Source organism: Belonocnema kinseyi, chromosome 4, assembly GCF_010883055.1.
Source record: "Belonocnema kinseyi isolate 2016_QV_RU_SX_M_011 chromosome 4, B_treatae_v1, whole genome shotgun sequence".
Lineage (NCBI taxonomy): Eukaryota > Metazoa > Arthropoda > Insecta > Hymenoptera > Cynipidae > Belonocnema > Belonocnema kinseyi.
Window position 1 is genome coordinate 94127709 of NC_046660.1, and position 22446 is coordinate 94150154.

Consider the following 22446-nt stretch of genomic DNA (forward strand, 5'->3'; position numbering starts at 1 on the left):
ATGATTAAAAATAAATGTATCTTCCTTGGTTAAATAATAACATTTTTGCTAAAAATGTCCATAACTGAAAAATTGTTTACGTGGGACAAGAAGGTTTGGTGCCGCCACCCTACCGAAAAGAATCTTTGAGTATATATTTTTAAAGGTCCAGGAAGCTCGTTTAAATGGTCTGAAGGCTGTAAAATATCCTTTCCGAAATTGAAATAAGAATTCGATCATAAATAACAAGCAGAGAGGCTATCTCAATAGAGTAGCCGACACTCAAGGGTCCTTTGTTAAGCTTTCGGATTAAAATTTAGAAGTAGATTTTTTTAAATCTCATAGTTAACATCCTAAAACATAATAATTCGGAATCTATGGGTTTCGATGACTTCAGATACCTAACTTTTGTTTTTTAATGCTTAAAATTGGAATTAATAGAACGTTTCTCGTAAATGGAATGAGATACGCCAAAAAAGACAACATTTTTTAATTCAACTAGAAAATTGTATATCAGTATATAAGTAATAATTATAAATAAGTATAATGAGAAAATTCATCAATCAAAAAAAAGTGTTAATAATTTGAAGAGAAATTTAAAAAGGGAGAGCGGATTAGCCACGACCAACTACTGTAAATAACTCTGCCCACCCGGTACGTGACGGATACAAAAGGAACATTATATTACCGTCGCACCATTCTTAAAACGACCACTAAAAGGATCTTGAAAAGGACCCAAATCTCTCAAATTATGTCCGAGACTATTTTGTTTCAAATCGACTTTGTTTATAGACTCAAATGGGCCAAGCTATTTCGCTAAAGAAAACTCAAAGATTTCTTTCGGTAGGGCAGGCCTTAAAAAAATATGTAGTGATTTTAGAATAAATTTTATAATTGGCCTTCAAAACCTAAAGCAAAGTCAATTTATTTTTAGAAAGACAGTCAAAAACTTTCCTTAAGTTTAATTTAAATCGAAGACTTTGATTGTTTTGCATTGATATTATAATAGTTAAAATAGCTCATGGAAATTAAAATAAACACCAATTGAAATTATAGTTGACATTTCTTTTTCGCAAAGCTTTCAGGTTTCATTTCAATTTTAAAGTTTTTTTTAAGTTTTGGATACAATAATTTAGACTTCAATCATTTTAGTCTTGGCTACTGCAAAGGACGAAAATATATAGTTCTTTAATTATTTTCATTTAAAAAAATTAAATTTAAATCTCCCGCCTGTTATCACGAAACTGGACGCATTTTGAGCTCAGCAGTATTTCCGCGAATAGCGCTCCTTATGTCAAGTGCCGAACCACATTTGCCTTTTGCCGCGTTTAGCCATTGTAAACACTCATATAGAGCGTGTCGGAGGCTGGCCGCTTGTGTCAAGCTCTTTTTCTTTAATTTTAAAAATATTTATATAGTTAATAACTTTAGAGTGATAATTAACAAATTCAAAAACTGATTGCAAGTGTGTAAAGTGAATTATGCCTCATAAGAACGGCGACAACGGTGGTGTTAAGGTTATGGATAACTTTGTTCAGATAGAAAAAATAGGAGAAGGAACTTACGGTGTTGTTTACAAAGCTAAGGATAAACTAACTGGAAAATTAGTAGCTCTCAAGAAAATTCGTCTTGAAACGTAAGTCCCTTTATTTTTTATCTAAGTACTAAGAAATTATTTCACACTATTAGCTTTGTTCACAATGCTAAATATCCACTTGGTTTTTATATTAACAAAACATGTTTTTGTGCCGACAAAAATGTTGTTTATCAAGCTTTATTTAATTATTATAAACATTTTTTATACTAACAAACACCTTATAATATTGTATATTGAATATTCGTTGGAACGAGTCTGTTTTTAGGTTATGTCATCCTCAACATCGTGTCGTGGCTCTGAGTCCTTTGCTTTTTTTTAAGTTTTTGTGGCCTAGTAATACCAAAGAGATATAAATATCAAAAAATGTTAAAGTCTTTAATGGGATAAGTAATATTAACTATGGGAGAAGGACATAGCGTTTTGTTCGACATTATTTTTTTAGGTTGGAAATAACTACTTGTGTCGAGAATTTTTATTTTATTTGTTCAATTTCCTCATTTAATTGTTTAATTCGCACCTTTTGTACGGTTTAAATCAGATAAATTATTTCCAAACAAAAAGTTACCTATCTGTAGAAGAAAAACAGTAAAATTGGTTATAAATTTTATCTTGGAGTCAAATTATTTAAGCACAGATAATGAGAGCATTTTATTTGTTTCAGGGATTGATTTTGGTACTTTTGACGCCAATTGTTCTTTATTTATTTAGCTTTAATTCCCTATTCTTTGTCTGCGTAATTTTTATATCATAATTTATATTTTATCACACTAATCTGCTCCAAAATGCTTAGATAAACGTATGCAGTTTATTCAAAGTTCATAACTCTACTTTTAGCGACTCTTACTCTACAAACTTACTCAACACTAAAATATCATTTTCTATATTTAATGAAGATCAAAAAACAATACTCGAGTTAGTAATTAGTAACGAAATCAGATCATTTTCATGAATTCGATTAAAAATTCTTAAAGATTTTCTATACTTCATTTTAATTCTATCGAATTTTTCGCACTAAAATTATTTATAGGAGTGATTGAGAAACCGAACCTTTTTTTAAACCTGGTATTTCAAGTCACAAATTAAGATTTTGACGGCCTCCAATTCAATTACTTTTAATACTGTAATTATTTTCAAGACCTAAGAATCAAAATTCTTCAATTTTAGTGTCCTTAATTTTCACTTTAGTTATGACACGGGAATTTTTTCTGAGATTCGAGCTGCTACTCTGATAAATTTAACTATATGCAATTTTTTTATTTGTGAAAGGTAAAATGGGGTTAGAATTTCTTTATTGTCATGTAATTACATTTTTATAATCATTGTCAGCTTTCCCTGCATAATTATTTCCTAGGTTTGGCCGTTCTTTCTTCAAACAACCTGGGCTTTTGCTTTCACACAACGCTAACACTACTGCTAACCTGCACATTGGTGTCAGCTGAATTTTCTGGTCGCCACGTTGCCTTTTATTATCGTAGCACCACATTATTCAGCTTATTCCATTGCGCCATACTCGCCTGGTATTCAATCTAAACACGGCATTAGTTCATCGATTAATAATGATTATGAACTCATATTTTACATACATTTTATACTCGATTGTATATCAAATTCTATTAGGATCTGCATCTTTCTTTATCAAAATTTTTTTTGAATCGCATATCTAATTCAGGGTGGTCACTGATTGGGAAAACCGGGAATTAGTCTGGAATTTCGCGCGTCATCTTTTTTTGTTGAAACTTTATATTTTTTGGTTAAAAATTCATCATTTATAGTTGAAAATTAGTTCTTTTTAATTGAAAAGTCTACTTGCATATTTTTGGTCCTGAAGTCATTCCTTCTATTTAAGAATTCTACTATTTTTGTGAGAAATTTAATTCTTTGATTGAAAATTCAACTATCCAATTCCGACCAAAAAAACTATTATTTTTTGGTCGGAGATTCAACTGTTTTTTTACATTCTCCTTTTGGAAAGAAAATCGATCTGTTTGGATTGGAAATTTATCTATTGGTAGAAAATTAATCTTTTTAGGTGTAAAATTCATATTTAATTATTGAAAGGTTGTTCTTTTTAACTGAAAAATGGGCTATCACATTTTTATTGCAGAATGCACCTTATTTGGGTAATAATTCGTCTATTTTGTTGAAAATTGAACTATTTCGTTGAAAATTCAACTATCTTCTTGAAAACTCGTCTTTTTTCGGTTGAAAATTAATTCTTTTTATTAGAAAACATTACTATTGTATTTCCGGTTCAGAATTTTAATTTTTTGGTTAAAAATTCCACTATTTCTCGGAAAATTTAATTATTGTGTCTAAAACTTAACTATTTTATTGATAACTCATCCTTTTTGGTAAGAATTCAACTCTTTTGTTGAAAATTTGTCTTTTTTGGCAGAAAATGCGTCCTTTTGTATTAAAAATTATCTTTTGGTAGAAAATTAATGTTTTTTTGGTCGAAAGTTTAATTGTTCTTTTCAACTTCGTATTTTTTTATACAAAATTTATCATGTTGGATTTGAAATGAATCTTTTGGTAGAAAAGTAGCATTTTTTTAAAAATGAAAATTCATTTTTCTTGTTGGAAAATTTAGCTTTTTTGAATACATTTCGGCTTGAAATCTTAGGAATATGACGCATGCCTTATTGTTATTCAAAAGAATTTATTTACATTTTGGGCTGTTAAGTCTAAAATAACTTTTACAATCATTTACATTACGGATATATTGTACCTTGGAATTCTGAACTATTTAATTCTTTTATAAATTTTTTATAATAAATCAATCAATGTTAATTATTTATTTATTATAAACACTTAACAGTCAGCCGAAAAAAGTGTATTTTTTGACCGAAAAATAGCTTAGAATGTTGTCTCTGTTTGAGTGGCCACCCTGATAATTATAATACAGTTCTTAATCTACCTTGGAAATCAGTTTCAAGGCCTTAATTTAAATATATTTATTACTTACAATGTGAAGGTCAATGAAAATGTTTGCAGAAATGAATAACTAGTTATGGCCTTGCATTTTTTTTTTCTTGAAACTGGAGTGAAAGTGTCAAGTTCTCAACCTATGAGAAGAGAAGAATTTAATGTGAATTGGCTTCTCAATTATTAATTAATATTCATTTACAGTAGAGAAATTTTGGAGATGAAAGCAACTTGATTGAGAATTCCTATTATTAATCGGATATCGTCGATTTCATTTAGGGAAAGTGAAGGTGTTCCATCCACTGCAATTAGAGAGATTTCTCTTTTGAAGGAACTAGCACATCCTAATATCGTCCAGTTACTGGATGTTGTTCAGGGTGACAGACACCTTTACCTTGTCTTTGAATTTCTACAACAGGACCTTAAGAAGTTGTTGGAATCTGTAAAAACTGGTCTGGAACCGGCTTTAGTCAAAGTAAATAATTTCATTTCTGAAAATGTTTAAACCTTAGTTCATGTTCTCTAACAATGAATTCAATATTATTAAAGTCTTTTAAAGTTGTCAAAATTTCTCAAAAAGATTTTAGAACTTAATTATTAATAACTAAACTAATTACTTTTCTTACAGAGTTACCTTTGGCAACTCCTTCATGCAATTTCTTTTTGCCACGTACACCTCATTCTGCACCGAGACTTAAAGCCACAGAATCTTTTGATCGACCGGGAAGGGAACATAAAACTAGCCGATTTTGGATTGGCACGAGCGTTTGGAGTCCCTGTCCGGACATACACCCACGAAGTAGTGACTTTGTGGTACCGACCACCGGAAATTCTTCTAGGAACCAAATTATACTCCACTGCTGTTGACATATGGAGCCTTGGATGCATCTTCACAGAAATGGTATTTATCTCCTCAAACAAATTTCAATTTTTATTTGGATTTGTGTAAGGGTTCACAATATTTCCCCTAAAAGTTCCTTTTTTATCTTCGATACCTAAAAGTTTCCTAATTTTCTTATTTTCCCTAAAATTAAAAAAAAATTGTCAATCACATAGAAGTCTTTTTCGGTTTAAGATTTTGAATAAACAAAGAATAAATAATAAATATAAATTTACACTGACATTTACCATCGTTATAATAAACTATATATTTTAGAAAATCAATTATGATGTTGGAAAAATTACAAGTTCTTATATAGTTTTTATTTTTTTTTTGCTGCTATTAGAAATGGTAAAACAGGGTGGCAGCTGGACCAGTAAATGACAGTGAATTTATTTTTGACCGATAATTTTACAAATTTTTAGAAAGAAAACAATATGTCCCAACATTGATTTCAACCGTTTTTTTAATGATTGGTTGAATTGTTATTTTTCTCAATTATATTATTCAGTTATAATGTGTGTTTCAAAAAATTATCACTTATTTTGAATGGCAGTTTTAAAGACTTAAAACATTAAAATTTTGAAACATTTGAAGTCTACGATTTTTGATAAAAAACTTTTTTAGTTGATCAACCGTGAATATACATTATAGTTATTTTTTCAATTAAACTTTACATTAAGGTTTAACAAGTGAATAGTAATATTGATTTTACAACACGATTCGAAATCAGTTCAAAATTGAAGAATTACCATAATTTAACGTTAAAGATTAAACTCTTTTAATTAGAAAGTCTTAGTAGTTAAAAAATGTAAATGTCCGATTGAAACTTTATAAACTATTTACAAATTTAAAAATAATTTCTAAATAATATTCAGAAAATTTTTACTGTTCGTTTAAAACCAGTAAACGAAACAAAAAACTAAACTTTGAACGTTACAACTTTTAATGCTCTAATTTAAAAAGAAAAAAATTCGAGTCAATTGAAATGATATTTAGAAGGTCTGAAAAGATTCAAAATTAATTAAAAATTTGAAATTGTTTCAAATAATTTAAACGAAGTATCTACGTATACCAACAAAATTTGGCTATTCGAACTAAAATTTCAGTGTGAATAGCTCACGGTCTAATTCAAAACAAAATATAGATTGGTGTAGGTTTCGAGCAAAAAATTTAGAAAATGTTTAAGAATTGTTAAAGGCTTCAAAAGAATAAAAAAAAACGTTTCTGAAAATTTCTAGGAAAATTGAGAATAACTTGATTTTGACAAATTAATTTTTAAGATAATATTTTTTTAAAAATTCGAAATTGTCATAAATGATTCTGGAAGATGTTAAGGAAATATTTTTAATTTTGCAGGATTTAAAAAAATTAAGGAAAAGTTTCAGGAAGAATTCAAATCAATCCAAAAGATGTTTAAATTTTGATAAAATGTAAAATAATATACAGATTTTTGAATATTTGTAAATAAAATTTTGAAGAATTTAAAAATATACCTTGATAGCTTTAATCATAATTTATTATCGACAGGTAAACATTTACTCTCGGATTTATGAAATTATTAATTGATTGGGATTTTTTACATTGGATTAATGAGTCCCATTTTATCAATTAAAAATACCATAATTTTTATTGGCAAACTAAATATTCTGGAAAAAATTATAATTTTAAGAAAACTAAATATTTGAGAAAACAAATCATAATTTCAAGAATTTTAGGTTTTACATTCAAGTTTGCGATGGAAAAGAATAAATCATATAGGAAATAGGCGCAAGCAAAATTAAGAATGTTGGCTTCTTAATTTAGTTTTTATAAAATCAATCATTTTGAAAGATCGATCTGTTATGAGAACGGTGACATTGTTTCTTTTTAGCATTGTTTCTAGTTCGTCAAAAGTTGTATTAAATTCGACTTTTCTTGCAAATATATTATTTATTATAATTTACATATATTCAGAAGTCCCCAAGTCACCTGTTTTTATATTTTAAGTACCCTTCATAGAGTGTGTACTCAAATCCTGTAAATAAATTCCCTGACAATTCCAGGTTGTTCCCAGGTATCTAAAGTTTAAAACAATTGACTCGGAATATGTATAAAGTTTCGCGAGTTAACTCTAAATAATGTCTTTTTCAGTTTTTGGGATTCAATTTGTTTAATTTAGAAAGGTTTGACAAGTGATATTACAAGATATTCCTAAATATATTAGCACCATGAATTAATTATTAATTAAATAATACTAAAAACATAATTACTCATTTCTTGAGTTTGTTCTTCAAGTCCATGAGTTTGAACAATAATTAAAATAAATTTGCACATTTAAGTTTAAAATATTGCATTTCTAACAAGGTAGATGCATTTTTAACGAACTAGTTGAATTTTCTACTAAAAAGATTAATTTTCTTCCAAATAAGACAATATTTTAAGTAAAATACATAAGTTCTTAGGCAAACAGTTGAATTTACAACTTAAAAAAGTTAATTTTCAAATAAATTTTTAAATTTTCATCCGAGAAAGATCAGTTTTTTAACCAAGCAAGGAAGACTTAAATTTTTATTTAAAAATAACAATATTCAACAAAAAAAAATCAAGAAGATTAATTTCTACAAACAAACAAAAAACGAATTTTCGATTAAAAACAAATATTAATCCAAAAATTGAATACATAGTTATATTTGCAGTTTAAAATTGATTTTAAAAAACACACACTAACAAATTGTCAACAAAATAGTTAAAGTTTCAGTAAAAAATTAATTTACAGATAAAATAAATCGAATTGTCAACAAAATAGCTTATTTTCTAACCAGTGATGAGACAAAAAAATTTTTTTCCAAAAGAGTTTAGCTGTCAACCAAGTTACTACATTTTCATTCTCAAAAAGATAATTTATGAAGGAATGATGTAGTAGTTGATGGTTCAACCAAAGAATATTTTTATTTTCAATAAAAGACATTTGCATAAAATCAAAAATATAAGTTTTCAACATGAGTCGAATTTTGAACTAATAAGAAAAATTTTCAGTCAAGAGAGATAACAAATTGTAAACAATCCCTTGAATTTGCAAAATACGTGAATTTTCGACCAGAACTAAATTAAATTAAATTAAAATTTTTAGTTAATGACCTTAAATCCAAACAAACAAAAAAACACAAATGTTTAATAATATAGTTAAATACAGTCATATAAAGCTAATTTTAGAAATAAAGAATAATTGTTATTCAATTTTATATTGAAATTAAACAAAAAAATTAAGCACGCTCTCGAACAAATTCCCTATCTTTGAAAAAAATGCCCTGACATTTCCAGGGTTTTCAGGTACGTTAGATACCCTGCCTTTTTTCCCTGAAATATTTGTTAGAATCACGGTGAAACTTGTTAAATATATTTGTTTAACAGGCGACAAAGAGGGCTCTATTTCCTGGCGATTCCGAGATAGATCAGCTCTTTAGGATATTTCGAACCTTAGGAACCCCAGACGAAACTGTTTGGCCTGGAGTGTCGCAGCTTCCAGATTACAAATCAATGTTTCCCCGTTGGGATGCTCGCAGTTTAGATGAAGTCGTCTGTACCTTTGACGACGATGCCAAAGATTTACTCACTGTAAGTGTTTTTATTTAATTGAATAATTTTAGACTTCAAGCCTTCTGAAATTAACAATTTCCAACTTATAGGCCTCGGACTCACAAAACTGTTGACACTATTTTTCTACTATTTCAAAAAAAATGACATGAAAGACACTAATTTCTCACTGTTATCTGCCAATGTCACTATTTCTTTACTTTTCCTTGAAAAATATTTTTGACCTTCTTGGCTGATTAGCTAAAGTAATATGTCCTACATCTCGAGGAATCAAAACATACCGAAAAATTGTCGTAATGGCTTTTTGGGGGTCGTGCATAAATTACGTGATTTTTTTTCTGAAATTTGTAACCACGCCTTCCTTGCCCCTATTTTACGTAATTTTTGCCGACTGCATTTTTTTCGCGATTTTTGTCAGGGGTCATTAAAAAAAACGTTAGTTAATTCGGGTGATCTTAATGTTCCTTATGAATTAACAAAGTTGTCCAACGTTAAACCAAGTCGTTGAATTTTCTACCAAATAATTTAATTTTCAACCTTTAAGATCAATTTGCAACACTGAAGATTAATTTGTTACAAAAAAAAAAATCTGAAGAAAATACATACGTTTTTGATCAAATAGTAAAATTTTCAACCAAGCTTATTCGTTTTGTACCAGAAAAGGCGATTTTCCAAAAAAAAAGTGTTCAACCAATTAGTTGTATTTTAGTTAAAAAATTCAATTTTAACAAAACAAAAAAATGAACTTGTAAGAAAGTAGTTTTACTTTAAATCAAGAATTGGAATTTTTAACTTAAGAAAGGAAATTTTCAGCAAAAAATGTAACAGTTAATATTTCAGCAACAAAAATTTAATTTAATTTATATATTAATTGCTGAATTTAGAAAAATCGATTATAACCAAAAATGGAGCAGTTAGATTTTCATTCAGGAGAATTAATTTTCAATTTATAAAAAAATGTTCTATAAAATAGTTTAATTTTCTACCAAATCTTGAATTTTCAAGTCAAAAAGACGAATTTTCTACAAAACAGTTGATTTTCCAACCCGAGAATATGAATTTTCAACCAAACAGCTAAATTTTTAGTTAAAACAAAATTTTTTAACAAATAAGAAGAACACATTTTCATCTTAAATTAATTAATTAATTTTTAACCAGAATAATTAACTCCTCTGAAAGTAGTTCAATTTTGAAAGAAGGAATTGCATTTTTTAACTTAGTAAATGAATTTTTAACAAAACGTGTAGTAGCTGATATTTTAACCAAAAAAGTATTTCATTTGAAAATAAAAAATAGTTGGATTGTACCAAAACGAAAAAAAGAAATTTTCAACAAACTACTTAAATCCTAAACAAAATCATTTATTTTCAATGAAATAGTTGCATTTTTAACCAAAAAATTGATTTTCTACACAAAAGAGAAGAATTTTCAACAAAATGCCTAAATTTGCAACCAAATTCTTGAATTTTTGACCCGAAGAAACGAATTTTTTACAAAACCGTTCAATTTTCAACCAAGAAGTTAATTTTCAACTGAAACCGATTAATTCTTAACCAAAGAAGGTAAATTTTCTACCGCACGAGCTGCGTTTTCAAATCAAAAAGATGATTATTTAATAAAATAGTTGCATGTTTAACAAAGGAAATTTATTATTCTCGAAAGAAAGAAAATTTCAATCGAATTGTTGAATTGTTAATAAAATAATTCGATTTTGTACAAAATAATAAAATTTGTGACCAAAAAATATATAGTAGAAAAAAATAATAGTTTGCATTAAAGTGAAGAAAAGAGGCTGAAGCCTGAGATATATAAACAGCAATTTTTATAATTTATAGGCTAAATAATATAATTTTAAATAAACGTCGAAGTTCATTTTCAATACTTTAAAAATATTAGATTAGTAAACTGGACATTTTATTTGAAAAATAAAGTTAACTTTCATTGTACACTTTTTGATTTTGGACAATATAGTTTTAAATTCCAACAATACGTAAATTTAATACTTGAAAAATCGCATGACACTGTTTTATCGATATTTAAAAATTTTGTACACTACGCTATTTTTGACCTCTGAAGTGAGTCCGAGACCTGAGCTTAATGCCTTCGAAAAATAGAAAAAATAAAAACTGACCTAATGAAAATAGCCCCTCTTGAAATTGCATTTTTGTCTGTAGAAACTCCTGGCCTACGATCCAAATCAGAGGATCACAGCAATGATGGCACTCCGTCATCCTTACTTCAAAAATGTAAAACTAGTTCCACCACCACTGCCAAAGAAAGACTAAACTGAATTGAACCCCTCACCTCATAGTTCTTCGACTATAATTTTTATAAATATTTTAATAAGAATTTAATTTATAATATTTCGTATTTTTCCAAGCGAGTACAATCGTTAATGGAGGAAGGCGCATATCAAGATAGAATTGAAGTTGTAACGTAATACGCTTTTTAAATCAGTAAAATAATTAGTAATAATAGGAGTAATAAAGAATTATTTACACTTGTTTCTTGGTCTATATTTTTATAACGCCGTTGTCTTTGTACAAAATATGGCACCCGTTTCCCTTGCGGCAAAATAAAATAATTTGGGATATGCAGGGTTGCTGCAAGACCAAAAAAGTCATGAAATTTTGAAACAGTTAATTTTATTTTTTGATACGCACCTATTTCAAAGTCTTTATAATTAATTTAGTAATTTGTGAATTAATACGAATTGATTTTCTACTAACATATATATTTTATAGTTAATTTTCGATCATTAGGTCTCTTTTTTGTAATAATTTTTATTATACTAGAAAACATATGCGCGATTTTTTTGGTCTCGTGTACATTTTTTAATTAAACTATAAAATTAGTATTGTTACAACATTTTTGTATTTTAGAGTATCTGTTATCTAAAATAATGTAAAAGAAAAGTCAAACTTCAACGATTTTGGTTTTAAATTACTGATTTTCGGTCGAAATATTAATATAACTCAGCACAAAATTTTTAAAAACCCAAGAGAACCGGGAAAAACTTCAATCGGGAGAAAACCGGGAGAGAAATATTACACCTGGAGATTTCCCGTATTTTATATTTTTCACATTTTGTAATTATTGAAAATTCCCAACTAGAAATTATATAATTTTTAAAATGTTTGGAATGGTTAAACTTTAAAGGTTTACAATATTTCTCGCTTTATTTAAAATTCTGCAATTTGTAATAGTGAACATAACAATGACTGTTGATTTGACAAAATTACATCTTTTAGTGAGAAAAAAACCTATCCAGTTCTTTTAAATGTCACTTGATACTACATTATGATACTCATTAATAATATATTTTTAGAATAATTTTTGGATGTGTGAAATTTTAAATTTCAATATATTGTTGTTTCAAATTCAAATATTCGAAATTTTAGGACCATTTCACTATTAAATATTTCGAAATTTTATATTAAAGGCCATGATACTCAGTTTTAAATTTAATAATTTTTGATGTAAATATAAAGCAATTTTTGATTGAAAAGCATGAAACTGTACATTTTCAAAAAATGAAATCATATAACAATATTGTTTTGTATTCTTTATCTTAATTTTTAATTTTATATTTAAAATCTCAAAATTCTCTGATTCTTAGTTGAAAGTTTAAACAAATAAGTAATTTCAAATTGAAAAATATTTTATATTCGAAAATTTCTAGATGGAATCATAATTCTAAAGGAAGATTTGAAATAAAAAAATTTTAAATTAAGTTTCAAATAAAAAACGATGAAAATTAATCTATCTGAAATTGATGCATCAGTAAAAGGACACTTTTGGTAATTGCAAGTGGTCGCAATTTCAGATTTCTGAATTTTTATTAAAAACACTACATTTTTAATTTTTTCCTTTTTTGGTTTTAATCTTCAATTAAAATTGAATTGTTTAAATTTTGGAAAGTATTATTAGCAACTTGAAAAGTATTAATTTTTAAGTTTTAAATAAATTTCTCATTCGTTTACGTTTTAACGTTTGGAAGTATATATATTTTTATTTTTAACGTTTCCCGTTTAAAATTACTATATATTTCGAAAGGTTTTTATTTTAAATAATTCAATTCATTTGTCATTTTAGAAAACGTTTTCTAATTATTTTTAATGTTAACTTGTAATTTCATCATGCCATGATAGGAACGTGCGATTTGCGCATGTGCATTTGCTTTTAGTGTGCAATAAAACGCTTATCTGTACTTTCCTTTATTAGAAACAACAATTTCATGATCCTTCTTATTATATGATTTAAAAATCAATTAATTTTTTTCAACAAAGTTTGCTGATATTTATCGACTTCCGAAATTTATAATATATGTGAAAAACCCATGGGTTTTACAAAGAAAGTTAATTTTTTTATAAACCCGGAGAAATCACGAATATGCAACGGGAGATAACCGGGAGACGAAAATTTAAACAAAAATGACCACCCTGATAAGAAGATAAAGTTGAGATTTTTTTTTAAACCTCATAAATTCCCTACTGCCAGAATTGGATGATTATTAATTTGCCAAAACACTATTTGTCACTGGCTAAACAATTTCGAAGAAAATCAACTTTTAACATTTTCTTTTAAGGATTAAAATGTTCATTTAATTTTAAACTGTTGAAAATTAAAAGTTAAATTTTTAATAGTTAAAAATTCAATAAAAAATGTTTTTCCCTTTTCAATTTTCTGGAAATTTTTACTGTTGAATATTCAATTTTCTTCAATTCTCAATATTCTTAAATTTTTAAATGTTGAAAATTAAATTTTTTTCGTTGAAAAACAATAACACAATCCAAAATAGTTAAAAGATTCTAAATCTTGTTCATTCGTTTAAATAACCGATTTCATGTAAAAAAGTGAAAATAGGCTTAAATTGTTCATAAATTGTACATTTTCTTTGAAGTCTCTATTGAAAACTACTATGCTAACCTACAGTTGTGTAAAAAATTTAAATATTCTTTTGAAATCTAAGGTTTTTTAACCGAAAGTACAGATTTATGGTATAAAACACCAACATAACCTTAAATTGTTGATAAAGTTGTGAATCTTATGTGAAAACTAATTTTTTCTTTTAAAATATCAATTTCCGACGAAAAACAATAAAATAATCCAAAATTGTGCAAATTATAATGATTTTTGTTTAAATACCAATTTTGGTTTAATTCATTGATTTCTTGTTTAAAAAAGGTTAACTAAACTTTAAAGTATGATAAAAAGCTGCGAATTATCTTTGAAATTTAATTATTTTTTTAATGTTAAAATACCAATTTCCGAAAAAAACACTAATATAATCTAAAATTGTTCAAATATGCTAAGTCTTATTCAAATTACAATGACTTTTGCTTAAAAAAAAACAATCTTGTTTGCAAACCTAATGATTTTTTAATCAAAAATTGCTATTTCTCATGAAAAGTGCCAACAAATTCGAAATTGTTCAAACATGTAAATAAAAATCTTTGGATTTAAATCCATTTATTTTTGTTTAAAAATACTAATTACAGGTAAAACAAACGCACCAACATAACCTACAGGCGTTAAAAAATTGTAAATGTTCTTTGAGATTCAATAATTTTTTACAAAAAAATAATTTCTGAGGAAAGTCACTGATATAACTAACCATGACAGAAAATGGCTTAGAATTTTGTATTATTTTTTTTCAAATATAATGACTTTTTCACTAAAAATATACAGTCTTCCCAGTGGGCACACAAGTCCTAAACTTGTCCTATATACGTCTTCCGGCGGACGTCCTGAGGACCTTTTAAAGACATGAAAAGATCCAAAGGATGTCTTAAAGACGTCAAATCATATGACATACAGGTACATTCTAAGAACGTATTTAGGACGTCCCGGTGCCCACTCGGGTTTGATTTAAAATGCCTGTATATAACCAAAATTGGTTAAAAACTTGTAATCTTCTTTGAAATATAATTTTTTACATTAAATATATCAAATTCCGGCGACAAATACTAACATAATCCAAAACTGTTAATGCATTATAAAATTTGTTTAGATTATAATGATTTTTGTTTTAAAAATACCATTTTTTTATTGAAAACGTAACCGAAGCTTTTTCAACAAACCTTCAAATTGTAACAACTTTTGTTTTAAAAAAATGTCAATTTCCAGTAAAAAATTCTAATAAAATCGAAAAGAGTGTTTTAAAAAGCACAAATGCTTCTCAAATCGCATACGGTATTTTAAATGATTTTTCGTATTGGTAGGGATTATTTATATATTTAATGTTCAAAATATCAAATTTAAGATACAATAAACTAATAAACTATTAAGATATAATAAACCACTTTTTTTAGATAAAAAAAGGGGACCAAGTGATCGAAAATTAACTATACTTCTTTATCAATATAATGTGTTAAAATTGAATTTACTGAATTTTTTGTTTCAAGTAGACCGATAGTGATTATTTTTGTAGACACTGAAAAGTCATGAAATTTTGAAAACGAATTTCTGTAGCAACCCTGTTTAGGGCTACTGATTATAAATCATAGTAATAAATTTACATGTTGCGCTTTGGTCTTATTTACATCGTAGGAACGCGGAAAATATCGTAAAATTTGATAAATGTTTTCGAGAAACTACAAACTATTTACCTAATTTTTTAAAGAGTGACTGCAAAGTTCAATGGAGAGAATTAGAAAATATGATAAGGTGCTGAAGCGTTGGATAATAATCTACTCCAAGCTTAAAGTTTTATTCATACAGTACTTTCGTACTGATGAGAAAGTTTTAATAAAATTTACTGTGACAACTTTTAAGAGCTTTTTTAAAACTCTGTTGCAAATTGATCCACTCTCAACACTTCGAAACAAATCTCCAAGTGTTTCAATGGATGAATCTGGTTTTTGCGAAAATACTTTTGTCGCCACTATAATTTAGGAAACCTGACTTTCCTCTGAAGATTTGAACTTTCAGATTCTCTAGGACTGAATAAAGGCGATTTTGATAATCTCGGAAGGTGAAGCCCTTTTGGCGAAGCTTTTGTTGTCCCAGTTGATGGACTTTCGGGATTTTTTACATCAAGGCTGCTCGGCGGTCTTGCCGAATTTGGAGAACGGGTTGTTTTTCTTGGTGAACTTTCACCAGTTCCTCTGGCTGTTCCAGTTTCTGGAGATTTGGCAAGACTTGTCCTTATCGCTCTTGGTGTTACTACAGAACTTGAAGGTATGCGAACACAAGTTGGCGTTGAAGGAGGTGGATGAGGTTCCGGGCTTTCAATACTGTCATTCCGCTCTTCTGTTTTCTCTTCAGTGGCCTAAAGATGCAATTTTTTTAATTAAAATTTGGATCTTGCATGCAGTGCTTAACTTTTATCGCGAGAAAGGAAATAAAACTGCCAAAGATTTTATAATATTACTGCTTAAAAGAACTTTGATTTGAAAATGAATTTAGCAGAAACTTTTTCTATGTATTTAAAAAAAAAGATGTCTGGAATTTGGGGCGCAATGGAATTTAAAAAGAATTTAATTTAAAGGGTCTAAAATTGTAAAAATAATTAAACTTGAGATTTAAAAAAAAAATTAAGTAACTGTCTAATTTAAAAAGAAGGGCAAAATAACTTGGATTGTATATTCGTTTGATATTTAATATTTCAAATCTAAAATTGAAAATTTTTAAATTCTACTATGTTCTTAAACTTAAAATTGTTCAAATTCTTCAATATCGAATGAAAATTTAGTTATTTGAATTGATTTTTAAACAATGGGGAATAATCATACATAAGCTATATTTTAGGAGAAAAAATTAGTGCGCAAACTGACCTTTTTGCTGAGGAAGGCGGTGTTTGGTGTTCGTAGCGATACTTCAATGGCTACTTTGTTGATTTTTCTATTAACTATTGTTAATAATGAAATAAGTGATTAAAAAAAATTCTGACTAAACCAAAATAAATTCTTTTAAATAGAAAATTAATGTCTTTACAAAATAATATTAGAAATAATAAATATATTTGTAATAATTAATGTTTATACTTCGAAAAATAAAGTAATTTAGTCAGAAAGATTAGAAATAAAAAGTCGTAAAAATACGAAACCACTGGGAGCCAAGGTGCAATAAAAAGTGCGTAATAAATTTAAAAACAAAAATATTATTATGATAATGATTTTCTAGTGTCAGTTGAAGATACATTGCAGATGATCGTTATATATAATTTGCAGGTGTGATTCGAGGGAAGTGGTAACTCGATACATTCATATATATAATCTATAATATAATTTATAATATCCTAAACTTTTTATTAACGCAATATAAATATTAACCTAAATTAACACAAAATTGGGAGTGAGAGCGCTTCACAAATATTAAATATTTTTCAGTATTATTATTTGTTAGATAATGCATTATTTCTTTAGACAAATGTATTTTTCAAATTTTCCAAAGGATTTTTCAATTATTTGGAAATTGTAGCAATTCTAATGACCCTTTTCTGTCATTCCGAACATTTACTTGTCCATGACAAAATGTTTTGTGGAGCGAAGTTTACATAAAAAAGTGCAACGACTGATTTTTTTCTATTTCTATTCAAGTTGCAGATTTTTAAGAGCAAAACGTATAATTTTTTTAAAAATTTAAATATGAAAAAAATTGCGACTCGAATAAGCTGCTTTTCTATTTACACAGACAATTTAATTATTTCTTGATACTCGTATATCCGTTGATTTCTATTTGCAGCAGATTCTATATTTTACAAGCGTTTTTTCTAGAGACGACTATGGTAACAGAATTCTTTTCTAGTGGTCCGCACTTCCTAAGCTCGCACTCCATTTTTAAAATTTAATTACTTTTTATAATCCAATCTATACTTTTCTATAAACTTTTTCTGATTTACATGTTTATGAAAATTAATTTTCTGAAGTGGAAGCAAAACCTTTTGTCACAATTACTAAATTTTTATTAAGATGTATATTTAGTGAGATAAATGCGTTCTCATGTATTTTTAACTATTATTTCAAATTTTTGTACTAGACGAACTAGTTAAGAAACTTTTTTGCAATTTATTTTAATTATTTGAATAGTATGGACTGCTAATTATTATCGTGATAGATGATATTTTTCTTCTGAGAAGATTCAAAATGATTCTTATAAATGCTTCAGTCTCTATTCTTTCTCAAAATTAAAAAGTAGAATAATTGTCTCTAAATAATAAAGAGATTTCAAATTAAAATGTATATTTTTTGCAAATATGGCGAGTCTTCTTGATTACATTACGGTGCTCTTTTCTTTATTTTTAATGAACACATTTATTGTTTTTACAATGTTGTGACCAGTGACTTTGGAGTCGCAATTAAAATAAAAAAGCTCTTAATTTTCCAGATTCAATTTAATGATATTGATATGATTGCAAATTTTTTGAATAATTTGATTTTTCTTTATCTACTTGTAGAAACACCTGTCATAAAGTTCAAATTATTTTCAAATACATGAAAAAGTGTTGCTTATATGATTCGTGCAATAATGCGTTAGGTAAAATTAATTAGCGCATTATTATTACCTTATTACTAAAATTTCTTAATTAACGGAAGTCGTCTTCGAGTCCTAAAAATTCTTAAATGTTTACCAAAAAATTTAAGTAATGAGGTTCTAACAATTAAACAAATAACAATGAATTTTAATTTAGTTAATTCTTTCTTGTGAGTAGTAAACATTTTCTATTTCCGTAATATGCTTGCTTCATTTATCTCAGATCTCATAAAATGATTTACTTTTCGTTTTTTAATTAACATTTTATATTGATTTTTTTTTAATTCAATAATTAGGTTTGGATAATAATGAAATCATTTCAGGAGATCTTTTGCAATTACTGAACTTTTCTGTCTTTATCTCTGGACTGAAAAATCACAATCAGTGTAGTATCCTGCCATTCGACGAGATTCCAACAAGCCAAAATGCAATTCAGCTTTCAAGCTTCGCTAATTTCAGTAAGGTCTCTTAACATCTATGAAATATTTTCCAGTTTCTCTCTTTAAACATTTTTATTGAAATAACTTATTTATAAATAAAACCTTAAATATTAAATATCAATCACAAAAAACTGAAACCTTTAACATATTTTTCTGAAGTTATATTCCTAGAGCACTCTTACAAATATTTTGTTAAAACATTATCTAATCCATTAAATCGTGGAATGATTTCTTGAAATGGACTTAACAATTTTGATAGTTTTAACAGCAGCGTGGCCACTTTTATCACCGTAAAAAATACTGGTTTTTTCCGGCTAGCAAAAATTGTACCCGGTCACTGAGATTAAAAAATTGAAACTGTTAAAACGGTAGATATTTTGATCTTAAGTAAGTAAAACTAAACTGCATATTAAAGCAGACAAAATTGAAATCTTCTGAATTCTCATCTTTCCGAATTAAAGTTTTAAAAAATTGCATTCAAAAATTTGTAATTTCATCGTTGAATAATGAAAAAGTTATACAATGAAAACCTTCTAATCTCAATAGGTTTAATTCTAAAGGCTTCAAAACATTAAATATCGCCACTTTTATCAACGAAAAAATTCGCGGTCCTTGACATTTTTCTAGGACATAGGAATAAAAATTGTTTTTAGTAACTATAGACTTCACAACCCCAACTGATCTAGAATCAGGGGAAATAAGAGAAAAATAGGATAATGAATTTTCTTAAAAAATAGTTAAATTATAAAGAAAAGATAATTTTCAATCAATAAATATGAATTTTCGACAAAATAGATGAACTTAGAAGAAAAAATATAAACCATACAGTTCTATTTATAAACAAATTATTGAACTTTCAATTCAAATAAAAGAATTTTATACAAAATAACTGAATTTTTAACCAAATAGTTGAATTTCCGAACTAAAGGATGATTTTTTTTAGAAAAAAGGTAAATTTTTAATCCAAACGGACGAATTTTCTTTTCCAGAAAACGAAACTTTAATATAGCTGTTGAAATTTATACAAATAAAAAGACTTTTCACAAAAAATATGTCTTTTTTACAAAAAAAAATTTTATCTGAGCAGATGAATTTTCTATAAAATAGTTGAATTTTTAACAAAAAATGTTAATTTTCAACAAAATAGTTGAGCGGAAAAACGAGAAGAAGGGAAAGTTTCTTAAAAACTAGGGTTAAACGGAATTATTTTAAAAAGGCAGAAAGAGAAGAAACGGGGAAAAGAATTTGCAGTCTGTATGTATATTGGTTTTTCCTAGCCGATGAATATTTTACAGCTATTTGTTACCATCAGGAACGCTTCATATTATTTGCTGCTGCTGAAATTATAACTAACAATTATTTTATAAAATTAGAGTTTTTTTTGTTATCAAAAATTAAAGAACATTTACTGTTCATGTAAAAATTCCGAGTTTTCCCGGTCCAGCGGCCACACTGTAACAATGATTTTTCATGATTAAGTTTAGAAGGAATAACAATGTAGCTTCTTGAGATTTAAAGTCGAGGATGATTTTTGATACTTTTATTTTTTCGAGGTATCCATTTTCCAAAGAGGATCGGAAACGGAGTGTGATCGCATGGATTTTTATAAAATCTCTATATTTCTATGGCCTCGAGGGATGTCGGAAATGGCAGGATTTAGATCAGATCTTGGGGTGCCCCGAAGAAATCGGGGAGAATTCAATGCCTTCGGGAAGCGTGAACGTCTAGACAGGAGACCTAGCATTCCTGATTGAGATTTTCATCCGAAGTTGGAAGGTCATTCTTGTCATCACTGATCGCTCCAGACGGTATGGGGCTCTGCGAAATACAATAAATGCTTTCTAGCCAAGTTTCTCGTCGGTTTTAGGATTTTATCGGCTTTTGCACATTTTCACATCCATTGTTTGCCTGTCTGACTTCTTCTTCCCAAGACGTCGAAATTTTGAATCGAAGCAAATTACCAGAAAAAATATCGATTTCCAAACAGGAAGTATTTAAAATGCCTCGTCGTATAAGGGTGCATGATCAAAGTTTTTTAATTGGAAACTTAATATGCGACAGTTCAAAAATTTTATTATAAAGTACAAGCTCGCATGGGATTTTAAAGCCATCCTCTTTATTTGATGAATCCCTTAGAAGGTAGTTTTCATACCCTAGCCCCTAGCGGAATGCGTTGACGGAACGGTTACGTACTTGAGTGACCGTAAAGAAAACGACATCGTTATCCGATCCGCCCACTGAGCCCGCTAGATCATGAATGCATCCTTCTTCACATTTATTCATAATTTCAGATTGAACTTAATACTCTTTTCATATTTTCACACATTTAAATATTTGTGATTTTTTATTTATTTTTGTGTTAACAAATTGCATACAAATATAAATGTGTAAAAAGATCAAAGTTGATTTCCACTCAGGGAAAATGTTGTCTTGAAACAGAAGCATCGTCCTCTTGCGTATTTGTTTTGAACTATGAAACACCTTTTCATAACACATGTATCGAAAACTTGACTTTCGATGCCCCCGTAGCGGGTCGAAGGTTGTGTTTTCAACCCCAGACTAGAAAGTAGAAACAGGCGACTCCGAAAGTAACTTTACGCCGTAACCGGTATCGAAAGTATATGCATTCTTCTTTATTAATATGTCCTAGCGTGCACTTTAGGGCCAGACAATTGCGTAGCAATTCCGTTAGTGGAGGTCTGCTAGGGCAAGTTTCAATCATTTATATTGAGATTCTGATATGTATATAAGGGTGTCCAAAAAATGTGCGATTTTGAATTTTTAAAACGATACCCTATGAATTTATTTCTTTTGGTGTAAAACTAGGCGAATACATTTTCTTTTGTTAAAAAAAGAATTGTTTAGAAGTTCCCTTAGATTGTTTTAGGTCTGAAAATGAATTTTCGTAGTTCTGAATTTTCTTAACATAACAATTTTACGTACAAAAATTCTTTTACCCTAGAAAGTATTTGTTATTTATTGATAAATCAGCCCTCAATTTGACTAAAGAAATAAAAATTTGAGAAATATTATCGGGCCTAGAATACGAAAATTTGTTTTTAAATTACAATTAATGTTTTGAAATCACCCCGAAACATTTTTCTCTCCTGAAATAATATGCACAGAATTCCTTTGATTATATTAGAATGTTTTCCATAATGAATCAAATAAAAATATTTATACCAGGTGAAAGAAACATATTTTTGAATCCAAAATACACAAAAAATACACATTTGTTGTTTTGGTGCAATAGTGCGTCTTCATAAATTTTGTTTGTTGATTTTCTTATCGATTACATTTAACTTGTTATTACTGAAAATTCGACTTGTTATAAAATGATAGGTAAAAATACATTTCAATGTACTATATGAGTTTATAGGAAACTGTAAAAATGTGTATTTTTGCTATATTTCGAAATTCAAGATTTTTTTCCGAGTAGAAATCCTGGAAATTTATTCCTTATGAGGAATATTCTATTTATTTTACAGAAGAAATCCTGTGTGTTTTAAGCTCAATAATACACAACAGTTTTTTTGTTCCATAAAATTCAGGACTTTTTTCACAATAAATAA

At 27.7% G+C, this 22446-nt stretch overlaps 2 protein-coding genes across 2 annotated transcripts in view; one reads left to right on the forward strand and one right to left on the reverse strand.

The window, feature by feature from the left end:
• The first annotated feature begins 1314 nt into the window (after positions 1–1314).
• On the forward strand, positions 1315–11463 carry LOC117171996 (cyclin-dependent kinase 2). The gene is made up of 5 exons (XM_033359712.1): positions 1315–1615; positions 4781–4976; positions 5130–5402; positions 8775–8978; positions 11132–11463. Exons 1-5 carry the CDS (start codon positions 1461–1463, stop codon positions 11240–11242), a joined length of 939 nt encoding a protein of 312 aa, XP_033215603.1. The 5' UTR covers positions 1315–1460; the 3' UTR covers positions 11243–11463.
• A 3867-nt stretch (positions 11464–15330) lies between these two features.
• LOC117171015 (microtubule-associated protein tau) overlaps positions 15331–22446 on the reverse strand; it is a 36382-nt gene continuing 29266 nt past the window's right edge. Inside the window, exon 9 of the mRNA XM_033358061.1 lies at positions 15331–16230. Within this exon, the coding sequence (XP_033213952.1) occupies positions 15844–16230 (387 nt within the window). The 3' untranslated portion in view covers positions 15331–15843. The remainder of the gene's footprint in view (positions 16231–22446) is intronic.

Coding starts and splice junctions, on each gene's coding strand:
- LOC117171996 (XM_033359712.1), top strand. CDS start 1,461: ATGCCTCATAAGAACGGCGACAACGGTGGTGTTAAGGTTATGGATAAC. Junction 4,977..5,129: donor TGGAACCGGCTTTAGTCAAA/GTAAATAATTTC, acceptor CTTTTCTTACAG/AGTTACCTTTGGCAACTCCT. Junction 5,403..8,774: donor GATGCATCTTCACAGAAATG/GTATTTATCTCC, acceptor TTTGTTTAACAG/GCGACAAAGAGGGCTCTATT.